This window comes from Bombina bombina, chromosome 3, assembly GCF_027579735.1.
Source record: "Bombina bombina isolate aBomBom1 chromosome 3, aBomBom1.pri, whole genome shotgun sequence".
Taxonomy (NCBI): Eukaryota; Metazoa; Chordata; class Amphibia; order Anura; family Bombinatoridae; genus Bombina; species Bombina bombina.
The window spans coordinates 791,196,645-791,218,488 of record NC_069501.1 but is presented as its reverse complement, the minus strand read 5'-3'; the positions used below and the strand labels follow the sequence as shown (position 1 = coordinate 791,218,488).

At 35.8% G+C, this 21,844-nt stretch overlaps 1 protein-coding gene across 1 annotated transcript in view; it reads left to right on the top strand.

Moving 5' to 3' along the window:
• Window positions 1–9,008, top strand: part of LOC128654044 (ATP-binding cassette sub-family C member 5) — a 432,957-nt gene extending 423,949 nt beyond the window's left edge. The window contains exons 28-29 of the mRNA XM_053707695.1: window positions 1,440–1,604; window positions 4,092–9,008. Of these exons, the coding sequence (XP_053563670.1) occupies window positions 1,440–1,604; window positions 4,092–4,184 (258 nt within the window). The 3' untranslated portion in view covers window positions 4,185–9,008. The remainder of the gene's footprint in view (window positions 1–1,439; window positions 1,605–4,091) is intronic.
• The last annotated feature ends 12,836 nt before the right edge of the window (window positions 9,009–21,844 follow it).

Sequence of the window (21,844 nt, the reverse complement as noted above, 5' to 3'; positions counted from 1 at the left end):
CCTGTTTTCATAATTATATTTGATTAACATATTTAACTTCAAAGTGTGCTACCCTCACCTGTTTTATGAAGTATGGTATGCTGCTCCTCTGTGGAGTATGGTACACTCCTCTCCTGTAAGGTATGGTGTGCTTCTCCTCTGTGGAGTATGGTAAACTTTTCCTCTGTGGAGTATGGGTAGAGATCTCCAGGTGGTGGAAGTTAAAGTTGAGGTAAACACTGCTCCTAAAAAGAGTGTGATGTGTGGTAGAATCTTAGAAGACAAAAATAAATCTCTGAAGGCAAGCTTGTAGGTGTCAATATTAAAACTTCTTTATTTGGCACAAGCTAAAACATAAACAACGTGTTTGTGATTATTTACATTAAGAAAAGTTTTTAAGGGAGAACCCCCCCCCCCAAAATGTGTAGCTGTCCTCTTGATAAAAAGTCCCAGATACAAATGGGCTTTCAAGTGTCTGACAATGTCTGTTTGATAAACGTAGGGTGTTATGTTCTGCTACCCTGAAGTTATTGTTGAGGGTGGAGAAGGTTAGAACGGTAGCGTTTTTTCAGTTTTTCTAATTTGCAAGAATCAGAAAGATGCAATATAATCATTACCTTGATATGTCTTTGGATTATCCAGGTTGGTGTTTTGCAAAGCTGATGTCTTATAATGCAGATGGTTGTGGATGTAAATCCTGTCTGTGACAGGGTCCGTTTCTTGATGTGTAGTATTTGACGGTCTCGCCGGACCAGAAATGACGTCAGTGGTGGGTGTGCCCTTATGCGTTTCGTGAACTACGTTCACTTCATCAGAGGGTCAGAGGACAGCTACACATTTTTTGGGGGGCTTTTCTCCCTTAAAAACGTTTCTTAATGTAAATAATCACAAACACGTTCTTAATGTAAATAATCACAAACACATGGGTAGAGGTCTCTACCCATACTCCACAGAGGAAAAGTTTATCATATTTCACAGAGGAGAAGCACACCATACCTTACAAGAGAGGAGTGTACCATACTCCACAGAGGAGAAGAACACCATACTTAACAAAGGAGAAGCTTACCACATCCAACAAAGGAAAAGTTCACCATACTCAACAGAGGAGAAGCGCACCATACCCCAAGGTTATTGGAAGAAAGAAATACCATACTTCAATCAGCCACATAGGCGTTAACAGCTTTAACACAGATAGGGATCAAATCCCCTCCACACTTCCAACATACCTCACAAGTTTGAGGTCAAAATATGTGAGCATTACTCTATTATTTATTGCTACACTATACACTTGTGCTTTCATACTGCACCATACATTGTTTTTTGTTTGTTTCCTCCCTTCTATGAGCGCTGACATCTGAACCCCATACTTCTCAACCTAAACTTCTTTTATTTATATATATATATACACAATACAACAAATGGTTTTGGTTGCTCATTATTTGTTTTGTGCTTTTTCTTAGATAATACTTTTAGATGAAGCAACTGCAGCAATTGATAATGAAACAGATGCACTTATTCAAGAAACTATTAAAGATGCTTTTTCTGAATGTACTGTGCTCATTATTGCACATCGTTTAAATACTGTGTATCACTGTGACCGGATAATGGTAATGGACGATGGAAACGTAAGTACATAAAACATGAAGTTTCTACAAACAAATGCTAAAAACAAGACTGTTTACAAATACCCTAGATATTGTTTATCTGTATGTATATGTGCGTAAATAACAATGTAATTCCTGGTGCAACTGAACCAGTACATACTTGCAACCCTATTACAAATATTTGAAACTTGCATGAGATCAGAATCATGTTACTAAAGTTGTCAACAGCTGCCTATGCACATTTTCTAGTGAAAACTGTTTTGTTGTGTTTTTCAATGGTAACCATAAAACTCTTTTTTTATATCATTTATCATAATTTTTATCACCAGGTCAGTGTAAAGTACAATAAGGCATTTTGCACCAGATAATACTCATTTAACAAAAAGAAAAAAAACCCTGCTATAAAACATGAAAACATCCCAAATGTTGTTAGGACTTCCTAAATTAGCATGCAGGCATGCTATGTGAAGAGGGGCCCGTGCCACACTGAGCAGGCTGACCAATCACTGCACACCCCAAACTATCTCTATCTCTATATCTATCTATATATATATATATATATCTATATAAGTAAGGACTTCAAATGTACTGCAGTCATAACTCAAAAACCCTCTGCAGGTCTATCTAGAGACCTCCCCGAATCTGACCACAAGTGGTTCAGATACGTCCAGGTGAAGGAACAGCAACTGATTTATCTTTTTGGCAGGGGGATTTAGAGAACAGGGTTATACCTGGTATGGTACAATACTCAGTACAATCCACTTTCCGGATTTTGGAGCCACAATGCATTACCTGTGACCCAGTTAAGAATGGAAAGCACACACGTAACAAGTCCTGATGGGGCAACAGCTAATTTATTTACCCCTTCTACACTCCAGTGTTGTTCCTGTATAGAAATAAAGTGAAAACTATGTTATTTTTTTCACATAACAAATAAATAACATAACTTACTTTGTTGCAGCTTAAAGGGACACTGAACCCAAATTTTTTCTTGTGTGATTCAGATAGAGCATGAAATTTTAAGCAACTTTTTAATTTACTCCTATTATCACATTTTCTTCATTCTCTTTGTATCTTTATTTGAAAAGCAAGAATGTAAGTTTAGATGCCGGCCCATTTTTGGTGAACAACCTGGGTTGTTCTTGCTGATTATTGGATTAATTTAACCGACCAATAAACGTGTTGTCCAGGGTTCTAAACCAAAAAATAGATTAGATGCCTTCTTTTTCAAATAAAGATAGCAAGAGAACGAAGAAAAATTGATAATAGGAGTAAATTAGAAAGTTGTTTAAAATTGCATGCTCTATCTGAATCACAAAAGAAAAAAATTGGGTTCAGTGTCCCTTTAAGTGGTTTTGCAGCTTTGTCATTCCTTCTATGCCCTATAAAGCTAAGAATAATGCGCAGGCCCTTATTAACTCCTACCATCCATTCATGTGACTGGACTACTGGGATCAAGTTTAATTTCTTGACTCTAGCCTCCTATCTTATATTATGCCACTTGCTGCTATGATAGTGATGCTTCATACTCACCATGTAGTGTTTGTTTCCCACAAACAGGACATTACCGTACTAAGGCACAGTTTGAGGTGGTAAAGTTTGGAAACTGGTGGTAACATAAAATTCTCCATAGACTTTAATGGAGATAAATGTTTTTATCACCAGTTTCCAAACTTTACCACCTCAATGGAAACTAGGCCTAATCTATTCCTATAGTCAGTCCCTGACAGAGCCACATATTTACATTTTTCAATTGAAGCTCCCTCTTAACTAGAGCCTTTAGCGGGCCTCTTTCTCCTTGTTTCAATACCTCTCCAGCTTCATCTTTCCTATCTTATAAAAGAGTCTGTTCCTCTTGACTACTGACTTGTGATCTGGCTCTTTCTATAATCTCATTTTCCCTGTGTTCTGGGGCCATACATAGCCTCCACCCTTTCCAGACCAAAACCACAACCCTGTCCCAAATCTAAAGTGAATAGAGACAGCTATCACTGCACCCTTCTTTGTTCTCTAGCTGAGTAGCCCCTCTCACATACTGGCATTTTTATAGCAAGTGGTCATGATTGCTTCTGATCAATCTTGCTTAGATCTGTAAGCAGACACAGCTTCATTTGTTTCATAAATTTGTATAGGAAAATAAATGTTTTCTCTTTTTCTGCAAAAACACAAATCTAGCTAGGGTTGCTACCTCATCCATATTTTCCTGGACACTTATAAGTTATACATGCTGCAGTTTGTACAGGTAGGAACATGAATTTCAACCCTGAATAGCACTTTCATGTTCCTCTCTGCACACCCTGCAGCATGCATAACTTATAAGTGTTCAGAAAAACATGGCAGAGGTGGCAACCCTTAGAACAGAAGCTGATATTCTCTCTCTGGTTTATTAGTTTGATCAGTGAAACATTTTAAAGTTCCAATGTGAATGTGAGTTTTTATCTTTTCAATAAAATTCATGTGAGCAGCTGGTCTGATATGCACAACTAATGATTTGCATTTGATTTACAGATAGTGGAGTTTGACAAGCCGTCGGTCTTATTATCAAAAGAGAAATCTCTGTTTTACTCTATGGCAATGGCAGCAGAAAAAAACATGCTCTGAAGTCTGAATATGAAGCTATTTATGCACTGGAATCAGATCTACTAAAACCATGGGAAACTGGAACACTTGATGCTTACTATATATTTATTTTGTTTACAAATGGAGAGTGTTTAATAAGTATTTAAAACATATCTATACATCACATATACCTGTACACTTATACAGCACAGATTTTTTTTTATGGAAAAGGTATGTTTGACCACTGTAATTTCATTAACTGTAATTTCCCATTAGAAAAAAATACATGAAATATCTTTGTTATATTACAGTGTTTATTACTTTTTCCGGGGAAGATTATTTTGTGCTTAAATGGTTATTACAGTAAAAAAATTACAAACTCTTATTTGTTAGAGCATGTAATTGTATCACTGTCGACCCTGCAACTATATCTGTTTAAATAACCCTTGCAACAGAGTTAAACACACAGATAAAGTACCACTCAGGAGCTGCAGTGAAAACTGCACCTGATACAATCAGCAGCCCTAGGTGCACAACCCAGCTGTGCAGGGTTGATAGTGATAAAATTACATAGTCTAAAGAATGGGTGCATGTAATTATTTTTACTATAATAGCCCTTTCAATAAATTAGCAACCTAGGCTAACATAGGAATTAAAAATATTTTTTAATACATACTTTATTTTGAATGAGTATATATATATATATAATTTTATATATATATATATATATATATATATATATATATATATATACGCACACATATATATCGCACAAGGATTTTCAAGGGCAGAAAAAAAAAATACAACATAACATATTTATTTAAATTACTTTTTTAATTAAAATACAAAACATCATGCTATTGCATATTATTTTACTAGTTTAACACTGCCTAATCTTAAAGTTTAGAAGAGATTTTAAGAGATTAATTTATTCTTTATTGACAAAAGTATATTTTAAAGGACATGCAGTTAGTGTATTTTATTTATACAAACAGTAGTTTGTGTTTTACTTGTATTATATTTACAACATAGGAAACTGCTAATGTAAAAGGATGATTCATTTAAAAGAAGTCTTTTCTATTTCAGCCCTTAAGGACTCTACTACCAAGATTATTGTTGCAATGTATAAGTGGGACATAATGTAAAGTACTGTAAATCTATAATTAAGCTAAAGAGATGTCATTCCATTTTGTGATGTTTATTTAATTGTCCTTGTGTTGTTGATATAGAGTTTGCATTCCTGTATTTTGGTCTGCTTTGCCTCCCTCCTTCTTCCCATAGAGTAGGAACACTCATGGGGCACTGCGAGAGACAGAGAGCTCAGAGGTGGCATCACAGAGATGATTAATAAATATTACTTTTATTTTACATTTGGGAAATGAGGTGCTTTCCGTTCTGGGATTTACCAGTGCTAAAAATAAAGGGGACTTTCAGTCATGAAGAATAACAAACTTCATGCTTATAGTTTCTTTATTTTACTGAAGTTTATGTGGAGCTGAGCTATCCATGGCAAACCTCTATTTTCTCAATGAGAACTTTTAGCCAATAGCGTGCTAGCCATTTAGTATAATGCCGATTGGCTAGCACAGCTATTGGTTAAGAGGTAGAAACGTCATCTTATAGAAAAATAGAGCTTTGCCATGGGAGGTCGGAGGCACTCAGCCCCACATAAACTTCAGCTAATAAAAGAAGTTTTTTATACTTCATGACTGAAAGTCTCCTTTATTTGTAGCACTGGTAAATCTTAGCGTTTCAAAAACTCTGGGATTTACCATCACTTTCAAGTGATATTCTAGAATTAGGTATGTGTCTATCTATCTATCTATCTATCTATCTATCTATCTATCTATCTGCACTCATTAAATTTAACATCAGTTACAGTAATTTTTTCCTATGAGTTACTCACTCAAAAATGTTAAAATATGATTAGATAATTTTCTAAACAGTGTGTGTCATTATACTGCAAATACATTTTGATTTCACGTTTAGCATCAATTTACCCAAATTGTTTTCCAATGCATATTTGTAATTGATAATCATAAAAAAAAAATTTGTTACATTTAACATGTCATACATTATGTAGAAAAGGGGTAGGAATAAAATATCCTACCATGTAATATGAGATAAATTTGAGGTGACCATTATTTCCATGACAATTTACATGCCAGGTATATGCACAAAAAAATGTTATTTCAAACATTGGGTCCTATGATACATTTATATGGTTGAAAGGTGAAAAAAAAAACAGATTCTTTAGAGTTGCGCCACCCCTAAAATAAGATCAAGGTAATTTTTATTATTTTCCCCTGGCAACTGGATGAACTCAGGACAAGTAATTTGAAATGGAAAGATTGCTTCTTTCAAACAAGGGGTCTTAGATCCCTTTATGTACTTTGAGGGGTGGGAGGTTTGCTGTCCTATGATTTTGTTCCATATACATGGGGATCAATCATTGTTATTTCAATGGTGATTACTAAATATCCAATTGAGTATATAACCCCTCTGTTAAAGACGTACCCAGTTCTAAAACTTACATGAAGTGTTGGAGTCTCTTTTAGAGCCCTGAAAACCTAAAAGTCCCCTACTAGACAGCTGCCATATACCTCTTAACTATTTCTGAATGGTTGGCTTGCCAGCAATTGCACAGCCTTTAAGATGACAGGGTGGTGTATTGCAGTTTTATCATTTGACTGTCCACTCAACTAGAGATCTAGCAGATGCCCAAAGGCAGCTGTCCACATTGCCCTAAACCTGGCATGTTTTTTTGGCCTTTTGCTCATGGGTTTGTGCAGTCTACCAATTGCTGGTGCATGTATCCGCTTATACAGACACAGCCATGTTAGGACCCTGGCTTTCATTTTGAAGTAACATGCTTTGAAGCTAAGAATAAGTAATAATAAGGGATATGCTGGAAATCTAGGTGAGGTTAACGTCTACTGGGTGATAAAGTTAAACTCCTCCCAAAGCTTTGCTGAGTCTTTGTCCCAAACGTCAAAAGTTGCCATAAAGAGTCCCTGTTTTTCCATAGTAAGGCGAGTGAAGGTATCATAGTATGCACCACAAAATAAACTAGAATTTGTCTATAACTATCATGTATTTAAATTACATATTCAGCCCATGAAAAAATAGTAATCAGAAATCTATAATTCTTTCTTTTATGCTGTAGCACAAGAAGGCATTGCCCCCCCCCCCACACACCTTTTCCTGTCTTACATTGGGGGCTTAAATCATTACATGAAATACATTGGGGAAAATTACATTGTATATGTCCTGAATGGCTGGAGAAAATGTAACTAGTCTGTGAAACTAAGCAAGAGTTGGACAAAAATACAAATTTGAGAACATTTAAAACAAATTTGTTTTTAGATTTGATGTCATAGGCGCAGAAATCAGAACACAAACCTCTATGAGATTAGGACTGTCAGAGATGGCTGCAAGTAATGTCATCTGTATTCTAAGTATTAGATCACCTGTAATCACAAAATATTGTACAAAAAAATAACATTATTTATGTGTGTTAAAATGGCATTTGTTAAGTCTATGTTTTATTTTCACTTACAGTACTTATAGTGTTATATAACTACTGGGCATATTCACCATGCTATTCATTTTCTTCCTCTGCCAGCAGCTATCTTCAAAGCTGTTCTCTTAATTTAACCTCTGACAAGCGCTTGTTGGTCAAGCAACATATCCTAATACCGGGCACCGCCATCTTGGAGGGTAGGTCCTATTGCACCCTGTGACAAAAAGTAGTTTCCATTCCCATATCAGTGACATTGCTGGCTTTTTTACAGCTGTATTGTGTGCAAGATACAGAGCAGGAACTTTACATTTCTTGCAGTGGCTACATTCCTCTATATTATTCATGTGGCCTTTTTATGTAATGTTATGTATTTTTTACACTTTTGTATAAAAACTGTAAAAGATGTAAATCTCCCTCTCTGTATTGTGCTTGCTAACCCAAAGCACATGATACAGCTGTTTAACCCTTTCGTGACAGGGTTAAAGTGCCTACATCGGAACAACTGTTCCGATGTAGACAAATTGAAACTACGCGATCGTGCATACGATCGCGAGATTTCAATTATTGGATCGCATCTGGGGGGCGTCCCTACAATCCTAGGAACGCCCTCCAGACCGCGATTAAATCCCTGAAGCACAGAAGGCTTCAGGACAGCCGTTAGTTATGACGTTCCATTCCGTCATAACGGCTTTAAAGCCCAGTCTAATTATGACGGAATGGAACGGCATAACGGCTTTAAAAGGTTAAAAGCTGATAACATAAACGATCTGTGAATGTTTACTGCCTCTGTCACAGGGTGCAAGAATACGTGAGCTCCAAGATGGCAGTGCCCAGTATGAAAAGACGGAGCATCTGACAGCTCTGAAGTAAACAGTAGGCACGTGAGGAAACACAATAGCTTGGTAGCAACCATTATATTGAAGTTGTGTCCAGCAATTTAAGGTCTTTTTAAACAGTTTCTTTACTAAAAGTAAGCCAAACAGGAAGCAATGCTGCTATGCTATTTTATTTACAGTAGTTATAAACAAATGTCTTAAAAAAAAGTTAAACATTTGAACATGGATAAGTATTAACTGTGCTGTCAACACGTGTTTCTAACTTGACTATTTATTGCATTAATATCTGAGTTTGCAAATATCATTCATGTTTACAAAGGCCACACCAAAAAAACCTACTGGCAACAGGTTATGGGTATAATGCACTGAACAGCGACAGTTGTTTGAAACACGCACCTTTTGTCATTTGTGACAATATTTGATGTGAGAATGCTGCTGTTAAAAAGATGTGTAACTATCATTTTAATTGTATTTATGGTACCATGAATAAAATTTTAAACGATTAAATTTGTATTTCTCGTGTTTTAAAATACAATGGTTAACAAACACTGGTATACAAAGGACATACAGCTTTATCAAGCATGACAGTTTTGGCAGCTAATACAAGTGATAACTAAAAGTTCATGAGGTTGAAGCAAATGTAAATAAAATGAAGAACAAAGACTGACATGCAATAAATACAACATGATATAGTACAGCATGACGCAGATCTAAAGTACAGAGTACCATGTTTGTCCTGGAGAAAAGCAAATAGAATTTTAGAAAATGAGAACATTTATAGTTAATAGTGTAGGGGGTTATATTGTGATGGGGGATGTGGCAGCTTAGGAGTTAAGTAGTGTAGGGGGTTTATTATTATGGGGGTTGTGGCACTTTATAAGGTTAATAGTGTAGGGGGTTTTATTGTGATGGGGATGTGGCAGCTTAGGAGTTAAGTAGTGTAGGGGGTTTATTATTATGGGGGTTGTGGCACTTTATAAGGTTAATAGTGTAGGGGTTTATTGCGATGGAGGTTGTGGCGGTTTAGAAGTTAATAATGTAGGGAGTTTATTGCGATAAGGGTTGTGGCAGTTAGGGGTTATTAGTGTTGAGGGCTTACGCTGATGAGGGTTAATAGCATAGGGAAGTGTAGGGGGTTATTGCGATGGGAGTTATGGTGGTTAAGTAGTGAAGAGGATTTATTGTAATGGGGTTGTGGCGGGTTAGAGTTTAATAGTGTAAGGGGTTATATTGCGATTGAGGTTGTGGCAGTTTAGGGGTTAAATAGTGTATGGGGTGTATTGCGAAGGGGGTTGTGGTGGTGTATGGGATCATAGCATATAGCTGTGTAGGTTTATATTGCAGGGGGGGGGTTCATTAAAATAATTCTGAATAAACAAATGTATTTACAAATTTCATGGCTAGATTAAGAATGTTGCGCTAACTATAGCGTGCAAGCAATAGGGGGTAATATGTGGCTTTTTGCACGTGATGGAAATAGTGTGTGTATTACGAGTTAAAATAAGTGTGTTCACATGAGAGCAATCAAATTTAATGCGTTGCGGGGTTAGACAAAAGAGTTGAGCAAAACACACAAAAAATGCATTTAAATGTACTGTTACGTTCAAGATAAAAAATTATTTAAAAAAAAAATTAAAAACTTATTAGGGCTCAAATATATGAAGTCTCAGGTGGCCTGAAAAGGACTTTAACACAGAGATACAAACATACATGTCTTATTGTATGTATATGTATGTATGTATTAGGGTTGCCACCTTGGCCACAATTTCCTGGACACTTATGAGTTACACATGCTGCAGGGAGGAACATGTATTTTGCTGTTCATCAGCACTATTCATGTGATGTCCAGAGGCACAATACATGTTCCTCCCTGCTTACCCTGCAGCATGTGTAACTCATAAGTGTCCAGGAAAACATGGCTGAGGTGGCAACCCTATTATATATATATATATATTGTAGAATAAAGCACTCACTGGTCTTCAGGCATCAGTGACAACTTTCATTTATTATGTGGCATTTCGGGACCAAACAAAGTCCCTTTCTCTGACAAACAACAAGTTAACAAAGCAAACATTTAAAGACCTGTAACACCCTCCCCCTGAAGGTTGCCAATCAGGGCAAACCGTGTGCATAATAAGACATTGTGTATGGGCGTGATATGAGCCCGCCTCCTCTGACTGTAATGTTTATATGCAATAGTGAGGCTGCCTGCAGGGACCGCCCGAGGGGCGTGTGTCAAAAATCGGCTCGTTAACCTTATATCAAAAGTCAAACTGTAATGGTGGAAAACCAAATAGACAGAGCCGTCAGCGGAGGCATGTAACAATATGACCGTGTAAATGTATGAGTCATCCGTAACCAACTATGGGTAGTGTGCTGCCAGAGAATATTATAAGGGCTGCGTCCGACTCCATAGTGGCTATAAAACCGCAGCCATCGAATGACACCCTATGTGACGATCACACAAACGACGCCCTCATACCCTGTAATGAGCAAATATGTTAGAGACCAAAGTGGCTCCACAGCAATAAAAGCGCCCAGTGACATGAATTATAACAATTACAAAGTACCTGCACTATATAGTTACGTTATAGGTTTAAAAATAAGATATGCCATCAATATGTCAATAATTGACTACAAACTTACACCTGACTTGAATGACTAACAGAAGGTGCATGGCTCTCCTTCCCTCTAGGTACTCATGAATAATCAAAATACAGTATCCATGTCAGCTATATATACACGGCAGCACCCTAGCAGTTATTATTGTATGGTGGGAGTGCATACATTATACTGCTTTTCTATATATATATATATATATATATATATATATATATATATATATACTGCATATGTGTGTATATATATATATATATATATATATATATATATATGTGTGTGTGTGTGTCGTCCACTGCAATTTCTAAATTGTCTGGGATAAGTGGACCACTGAATATATATATAGATATCAAAATAACGAGAATATTGCATTGAGAAATGATACTTTTTTTATTGGGCTAACTATACATTTATAAGTTGACAAGCTTTCGGAAGAGTTCCTTCCTTTATCAAGTCTGAAGCAATACTGACAATTCAGACTTGATAAAGGAAGGAACTCTTCCAAAAGCTTGTCAACTTATCAATGTATAGTTAGTCCAATAAAAAAAGTATCATTGCTCAATGCAATACTCTTGTTATTTTGATATCTAAATCTCTGGACTAACATGGCTACTGCAATCAACGTATATATATATATATATATATATATATATATATATATATATATATATATATATATATATATATATATATATATATATATATATATATATATATATATATATATATATGTGTGTGTGTGTAAGTATATGTATAAGTATTAATATGTTTTACTGTATATGTACTATACATATTTCACATTTCAATGTTCTTTACTTATAGGATGATGTCCTTTTTATTGTAAATACATATTTCTCTATATACTTATACCTGTATATCTATTCCTATAGATACTTAGGTATAGATGTATAGTTTACATGAAACAAACCAATGGTTAGTGACATAGGGCGTGATTTTCATAGAATTGTCAGGTCCATGAGAAATGCTCATTTCAGTCTAGCCAATCTTTATAGTATAATACATATGAATAACTCAGTATATACACACATACTGTATACCCACAACCAATACATGTACTAGTTTTACTACTGTATTGTAACAAAAGAGCTTGCGTTTTGGTTCACACATATAAGTTGTATTGCTTACATTACATGTAGATGATGATTAAGTGTAGTAAAACGCCTCTTGGTGAGTCTGCCTTCTAACAGTGATTTCATCCATTTAGAACATTTCACCTTACGTTATGGATACCTTTATAACATAGCACTATTGCGGCAATGCTTACAACAATGGCCCATAATGTACCCTGGCTGTATGTACTGCTTAGTTTACAACAATCCTTTCACCAGTGGTTAGTTGCTTATGATGGGTGCAACACCAACTCCTTGAAAGTCATGGATCCTTCCGACTGCCGCCATAGCTTTAGGGTGCAAAGCGTGAAACACCAATTATACATGCTCTATTTTGTATCCTGTCTCCTAAAACTGACCTACTAGAGTGGAGCAAATTATTTCAGGATCATAACAGTGTATTAAAATAGAGGCGGCAAAAGAGAAACTGAGTACATATTGGCTGGCAATTATTAGGGATGGGCGAATGTGTAAATTTCTGAATTCGAATGTTAGAATGAATGTTATTACCGAAATTCGAATTATAAATCCGAATGTTGATAAGAACGAATATTCTTAAAAATTCTATAATCGTATGCTATTTACAGTTTTTGAATGTCTCTTTCGAATTCGAATGTTTATAATTATATTGAATGTCCACATTCGAAATTTCGAATTTAACATTCTATTTAACAAATACTAGTCAGAAGTTCAACAGTTCATGTGGTAGGGAGGGAATCTAGTAAATTGATACATAATAGATACAAATATATAATTTCCAATGTTTCTATTTTGAATATTGCATAATTCGAATATTACATTTAAAGAAAGTATTAGAAATACTATTACAAATATAAATTAAAATTTTTCGAAATGAATATTTTCGAATGTAATCGTGAAATTCGAAACCGAACATTCGAAAATCGAATGTTAGAATGTTATGTAAACATTCTAAATTCGATTCAAACGAATGTGTTAAAATTCGTTTCATTTTTCGAATGTTGCAAAACATTCGCCAATCCCTAGCAATTATGTTTTAATAAAAAAAAAAATATGTATAAATAGGCAAAAGAATTCTGCAATGTAGAGATAAATATTTTTTACTATCAAAAAGTCTTCCATAAATTCATGTACTAAGTGTATTTTTTTTAGATTACATTAACTCCATTACTGCAACTGCTTCTTCAGTTGCCAAATGCAACCCATCACCTTCCTTATTTGGAGGAGCCAATCCGGACTTGTTACTTGAGTAGACCTTGCAAGCCATTGTAATTTTGTTAGTAAAGCTTGCATTGTTTTGCATTTACTCGTCTGATCACATCTGCTGTAGTCAATTAGGGACAAATATGTAGCAAATTTAGGTATTTGATCTCTGCAGCGTGCACCTCCAATTCTCAAAATTTACAGGAAAAGGGGTCAAAATAAATATTGTGAAGCCGTTTTACTATGCACGATAAAACATATTACAGTCAATAGTTACTAAAGTCAAAATTAAACTTTCATGAATCAGAAAGAGCATGCAGTTTTAATAAACTTTCCAATTTACTTCCATTATCAATTTTTGCAGTATTTTTATATGCACACTTTCTGAGGCACCAGCTCCTACTGAGTACACAGTGTATACGTATACTAGACTATGATTGGCTGATGGCTCTCACATGATACAGCTGGCAAATGGGGAAACAAATATAAATTTGTCAGAAAAAAAACTTCTGCATACAGTATTTGAAATTCAGGGTACATTATATTGCGCTGTCTTAATTATGCACTTGTTAATTATGCAATTCTTCTGTATTATTTTGTCCTTTAGGTCTGAAATAGGCACTCCAGACTCTGAGATAAGCAGAATTTTTTTTTAGTGATGGTAAATCCTAGCTTGGATTTACCATCACTTTAAGCTTTGATTTTCACGCCACTAGGCACTGAAAATGGTATTACATTGCCATCTAGTGGATATTAAATTCATTGCAGCTATATAAAATTAAAGGGAGATGGTAATATAAACTGATAAATCATATGTATAAAAAAAAACACTGCAATATACTTTCATTATTTATTATGTCGCCTTTTCCTTTAATTCCATTCTGAAATTGTGAGCTTTTCAATTCATGTTAGAATTGGAAGTGCAGAACACTGTTATATTCCACACAGCCATTGGCTGCACACTCTAGTGATCTATTTATAACTGTCTCTAATTGGTCACAGCACAGAAAGTAACCAGTTACAACATTCCAGCTCCCATTGTTTTATACACACTAAAACTTTACACTTATTTTGTCAATATTTAAACAACTAATGGTACCTTTAAAAACATTTTAACCAATATAAATGAATATTAACCTATGTAAATTAATTTTTAACAATTTTATATTAATGCATCCTACAATATACATCTTACTGGTAGAATATCTCAATTGCTTAAAATATCTCTTTTGATTTCATATTTCTTATTAAGGACTATATTACAAGTTTAGCGATAATTTATCGCGTGCCCGCAAACGTGCGAATTACAAGTGGCTGGTTATTGCTACCGTAAGTTTGCGGTAGCAATTAGCGCTTAGAAAGTTAAACAGAGATCAGATCTCTGGTTAATTTTAAAAATGTCCCCCAAATTAAAAATCAATGTTCTTTAATAAAAAAAATAAAGATAGTAGCATCTTTATTTTTTAATAAAATAACTGCAATAAGCAGTTATGAGGGGCTTAAGTTTGGCCGGTGTTGGGTGAAAAAAAACGGCACTAAAAAGTGCCTTTACATTGCGGTTTATGGGACCTGTGTGTTCCCTGTATAAACACATAAATATATACTGTATGTACATAATCATATATACTGTATTTATATTTGCTGCCCATCATTGCGCGACTTACCCACTTCGCTGTGATAGTTCTCATGCCGTGTCTCATGGCATGAGAACGAGGCTCCCATTGGAGCCAATGGAAGCGCGCTCTTTTGAGCGCAATGCTTCTGTGCAATGTGAACGAGAGGTTGCATTCGCATTTCACCTTACTTGTAATACCAGCGCACGCTACTCAGTTGAGCTCAAATATCGCTTTAGTGTAAGCAATATTTTACTCTCAACTCGTAATCTGGCCCTAATTGTTTTAAATCATATTCCCTATTAATTCATCTTACTAAAGGAATATTTATTTCATAATCCCATATTAATTCAATTTACTAAAGGAATATTGCCCATCATCCTGAATAGGGGAGATCTGAGGACAGGTTTGAAAACCAGTACTCTAGATTAATCATCAAATTTAAAGGGAAAGTCTTCACCAGAGTTTTTATTGTTTAAAAAGATAATCTCTTTATTACCCATTCCCCAATTTTGCATAACCAACACTTTTATATTAACAACAAAGTAAGGTCACTACCAAAGAACACAGTGCGCTAAATATACATATTAGAGATTTAGAAATTCAAAGAGGGTTTGTAGATAAAAAAATAAATATCTAAATCTTATATTTAAATATAATGATCGTAATAATGCAGAGTCCCAGAAGTAGACACAGGTCCAGAACACAGGCCGCCCTCCAACGATAAACCAAACACAATCTCAATGTCCTGCAAGACAAAATAGGACTTTTATATTAATATACTTTTTACTTCTGTTATTAACTTGTATCTAAGCATCTGCAGACTGCCCCTTATTTCAGTTCTTTTGACAGACTTGCATTAGCCAATCAGTGATGACTCATAGGTAACTTCACAGGCATGACTACAATCTTATCTATATGGCACATAAATTAAAGCCCTCTAGATATGAAAGACTGTCAAAATGCATTCAGATAAGAGGTGGCCTTCAAGGGCTAAGAAATTAGCATATGAGCCTACCTAGGTTTAGGTTTCAACTAAAAATACCAAGAGAACAAAGCAAAATTGATGATAAAAGTAAATTGGAAAGTTCTTTAAAATTAAATGTCCTATCTGAATGATGAAAGTTTATTTTTGACTAGACCGTCCCTTTAATTTTGACCCTTGTTGAATGAAAAGTAAAAAAAATATATACTATAAATCACACTTTTAAGTTGCAATGAGGTGCATGGAAATGTAAAATTTTAACTATACAATTATTTAAAATTATATAAAATTATTAAAAAGGTATACAAAAGTCAAAATTAAACTTTAATGATACGACTAAGATCAAGCATGCAATTTACCATTATCAAATTTTTCTAGGGCCCCAGCACCTACTGAGCATGTGCTCAAAATATGCACAGTATGTATATTGTCATGTATTTTCTGCGACAAAACTGCATGCTTTTCCCTTGTTAGGCCTTCTTATAGTCTAGCTTTTATGATATTGAAATTTGTTTTTCACAGTCTTGCTGATAGTTTCATCTCAGTATATTTTGCATTAAGTTTTTGCTTAAAGGGACACTGAACCCAATTTTTTTCTTTCATGATTCAGATAGAGCATGACATTTTAAGCAACTTTCTAATTTACTCCTATTATCAATTTTTCTTTGTTCTCTTGCTGTCTTTATTTTAAAAGCAGGGGCGCGATCCGATATACGGCGCAAGTTTCGGCGCAAGCGTGGAAACCTGCGTCGCCTGTAGTTTCAGCTCGCGCTATCCAATATACCCCGCTGTCAGATGCTAAAGTGCTGTAAGTCTCACAAACCAGCGATGTCCAGAAATCTGCGTAAGTACAAATTTCTGGAATCGCCAGTGACTTACGGCACTTTAGAAACTGCCGGCGCCTACAAAACCTGACTAAGTTATTAAATCTCCCGTACTGTCTAACACGCCTCCTAAACATAGCCCGACACGTCTAACCCTCTAACCGCTATCCCCCCTCACTCTCCTAATAATAATAAATGTATTAACCCCTAAACCGCTGCTCCCGGACCCCGCCGCACCTAATAAAGTTATTAACCCCTAAACCGCCGCTCCTGGACCCTGCCGCCATCTACATTATCTATATTACCCCCTAATTTGAGCCCCCTACCCCGCCGCTACCTATTTTATCTATATTACCCCCTAATGTGAGCCCTCTACCCTGCCGCTACCTATTTTATCTATATTACCCCCTAATGTGAGCCCCTTACACCGCCGCCATCTATATTAACTACCCCTAATGTGAGCCCCTTACACCACCGCCATCTATATTAACTACCCCCTAATGTGAGCCCCTTACACCGCAGCAATCTATATTAACTACCCCCTAATGTGAGCTCCTACCCCGCCGCCAGCTATATTAAAATTATTAACCCCTAATCTAATCCCCCCTACCCCGCCGCCAGCTATATTAAATTAATTAACCCCTAATTTAATCCCCCTACACCGCCGCCAGCTATATTAAATTAATTAAACTCTAATTTAATCCCCCTACACTGCCGCCAGCTATATTAAATTAATTAACCCCTAATTTAATCCCCCTACACAGCCGCCAGCTATATTAAATACATTAACCCCTAATCTAATCCCCCTAAAGTAATCACCTCTATTACCAGCCCTTACAAGGACCTTTTGCGTGACATTGCCCCAAAGGGCTTTTTGCGGGGCATTTCCCCAAAGAAATCAGCTCTTTTACCAGCCCTTAAAAGGGCTTTTTGAGGGGCATTGTCACAAAGTAATCAGCTCTTTTGCATCTAATCTAAATCCCCCTACACCGCCGCCACCTATAATAAATGTATTTACCCCTAATCTAATCCCCCTACACCGCCGCCACCAATAATAAATGTATTAACCCTAATTATATTAGGGTTAATATAGTTAATATAGTTATTATATTATATATATTAACTATATTAACCCTAATTATATTAGGGTTAATATCGTTATTATATTACATATATATTAAGTATAATAACCCTATCTAACTCTAACATCCCTAACTAAATTCTTATTAAAATAAATCTAATTAATATTATTAATTAAATTATTCCTATTTAAATCTAAATACTTACCTATAAAATAAACCCTAAGATAGCTATAAAATAAAATTAATAATTACATTGTAGCTATTTTAGGGTTTATATTTATTTTACAGGTAACTTGGTATTTATTTTAACTAGGTACAATAGCTATTAAATAGTTAATAACTATTTAATAGCTACCTAGTTAATATAATTACCAAATTACCTGTAAAATAAATCATAACCTAAGTTACAAATACACCTACACTATCAATAAATTAAATAAACTACAAATATCTAAACTAAACTACAATTAAATACACTAAACTAAATTACAAAACAAACACTAAATTACAAAAAATAAAAAAAGATTACAAGAATTTTAAGCTAATTACACCTATTCTAAGCCCCCTAATAAAATAACAAAGCCCCCCAAAATAAAAAAAATTCCCTACCCTAATCTAAATTACAAAAGTTAACAGCTCTATTACCAGCATCGCCTGTGATTTGAATAGCCAATAGAATAAGAACTACTGTAATTCTATTGGCTATTCTAATCAGCCAATAGAATTACAGTTGCTCTTATTCTATTGGCTATTCAAATCAGCCAATAGAATTAAAGTAGCTTGCATCCGATTGTCTGATTTGAATTTGAAGGCTCAAATCAGCCAATAGGAATTCAAGGGACGCCATTTTTAATCGCGTACCTTGAATTCCTATTCAGTGTACGGCGGCGATCGTATGAAGAGGATCCTCCGCGTTCCAGCTCCGGTCTTCAGTTCCAGAGGTCTTCGGTTCCAGCGTCACCGATCTTCAGTTCCAGATGGACGGTCTTCAGCTCCGCGGTCATCGGTCTTCAACTCCTCCCCTCCACGCCGGCTGGATCCTGGAAGAAGAGGTCGCCGCCTGGAACAGGACCTTCTCCGCCGGTCTTCAGGACAGGTAAGGAGCACTTGGTTTTTTAAGGGGGGATTGGGTGGGTTAGAATAGGGGTATGTGGGTGGTGGGTTGTAATGGGGGGGTGTTGTTTTTTTTTACAGGCAAAAGAGCTGAATTCTTTAAGGGCTGGTAATAGAGCTGTTAACTTTTGTAATTTAGATTAGGGTAGGGAAATTTTTTATTTTGGGGGGCTTTATTTTATTAGGGGGCTTAAAATAGGTGTAATTAGCTTAAAATTCTTGTAATCTTTTTTATTTTTTGTAATTTAGTTTAGTGTATTTAATTGTAGTTTAGTTAGATATTTGTAGTTTATTTAATTTATTGATAGTGTAGGTGTATTTGTAACTTAGGTTAGGATTTATTTTACAGGTAAATTGGTAATTATTTTAACTAGGTAGCTATTAAATAGTTATTAACTATTTAATAGCTATTGTACCTAGTTAAAATAAATACCAAGTTACCTGTAAAATAAATATAAACCCTAAAATAGCTACAATGTAATTATTAATTATATTGTAGCTATCTTAGGGTTTATTTTATAGGTAAGTATTTAGATTTAAATAGGAATATTTTAATTAATAATATTAATTTTAATTAGATTTATTTTAATAAGAATTTAGTTAGGGATGTTAGAGTTACATAGGGTTATTATACTTAATATATATATAATATAATAACGATATTAACCCTAATATAATTAGGGTTAATATAGTAAATATATATAATATAATAACTGTATTAACTATATTAACCCTAATATAATTAGGGTTAATATAGTTAATATAGCTGGCGACGGTGTAGGGGAATTAGATTAGGGGTTAATACATTTATTATAGGTGGCGGCGGTGTAGGGGGATTAGATTAGGGGGTAATACATTTATTATAGGTGGCGGCGGTGTAGGGGGATTTAGATTAGATGCAAAAGAGCTGATTACTTTGTGACAATGCCCCGCAAAAAGCCCTTTTAAGGGCTGGTAAAAGAGCCGATTTCTTTGGGGAAATGCCCCGCAAAAAGCCCTTTTAAGGGCAGGCAATAGAGCTGTTACTTTGGGGCAATGTCGCGCAAAAGGCCCTTTTAAGGGCTGGTAATAGAGGAGATTACTTTAGGGGGATTAAATTAGGGGTTAATTAATTTAATATAGCTGGCAGCGGTGTAGGGGGATTAAATTAGGGGTTAATAAATTTAATATAGCTGGCGGCGGGGTAGGAGCTCACATTAGGGGGTAGGTAATATAGATGGCGGCGGTGTAAGGGGCTCACATTAGGGGGTAGGTAATGTAGATGGCGGCGGTGTAAGGGGCTCACATTAGGGGGTAGTTTAATATAGCTGGCGGCGGGGTAGGAGCTCACATTAGGGGGTATGTAATGTAGCTGGCGACGGTGTAGGGGGATCACATTAGGGGGTTATACTTTTAATGTAGGTGGTGGCGGCGGGGTCCGGGAGCGGTGGTTTAGGGGTTAAATACTTTATTAGGGATTGCGGCGGGGGATCGTGGTTGACAGGTAAATAGACATTGCGCATGCGTTAGCTTTTTTTTAGCAATTCGCGGTTGACTGGTAGATAGACATTGCGCATGCGTTAGGTGATAAGTTTTATATGGCAGGTAGTTTAGGGAGTTACGGGGCTCCAATACACAGCGTAAGACTTACTACGGCTGCATTTTGTGGCGAGGTGAAAATGGAGTAAGATTTCTCCATTTTCGCCACGTAAGTCCTTACGCTGTATATTGGATACCAAAAAGCGCAGGTTTGGTATACCTGCCTATGGCCCAAAAAACTACGGGCGAAGGCAGAAATATACGAGCGTAACTTCTAGGTTACGCCGTATATAGGATACCAAACCCGCGCAAATTTTGTCGTTGCCGGCTTCTGCGGGCGACGCTGTATATCGGATCGAGGCCCTGGAATGTAAATCTTAGCAGCCAGCCCATTTTAGGTTCAGCAGCATGGATAGCGTTTGCTTATTGGAGGCTTACATTTACCCACCAATAAGCAAGCATAACCCAAGGTTCTCAACCGAAAATGGGCCGGCTCCTATGCATCACATTCCTGCTTTTTAAATAAAGATAGCAAGAGAACGAAGAAAAATTGATAATAGGAGGAAATTAGAAAGTTGCTTAAAATTGCATGCTCTATATGAATCATGAAATAAAAAATTTGGGTTTAGTGTCCCTTTAATTTGATGCCGAAGACTCCAGCTTGTCACTTATTCCTGTAATTCTGCAATTTATAACCTTGATTGTGGTCTAGGAATGTAGCTGTAGACATAAATAAAATTGGTATTTTTCCCAAATTTTTACAGAGTGCGAGAGCCATCTACTGTCAGTACATCAATATTGCATCTAATTAATTCTATGCTAATTAGTAATTAATAAATTATAATTAATGACTGCTTCTAGAATTGGTGCTATCCTAATTGGGGGGGGGGGGTATTGTTTCCTGTGTTTGGAACTGGTCAAATCCTATATTGGGTTGGTGATATCTTAATTGTCTACGGTGGTCTGATCATTTTTGGATTATAATTGCTGAGGCTTGCTTATCTTATTCTGATAGATCTTCGATCTGACAGTTTACCTCCTAATTACAAGGTGAGAATTTAATTTTGGTGAAGTATGAAACTAGCTTATTTAAAAACAGAATTTATGTTTACCTGATAAATTACTTTCTCCAACGGTGTGTCCGGTCCACGGCGTCATCCTTACTTGTGGGATATTCTCTTCCCCAACAGGAAATGGCAAAGAGCCCAGCAAAGCTGGTCACATGATCCCTCCTAGGCTCCGCCTACCCCAGTCATTCGACCGACGTTAAGGAGGAA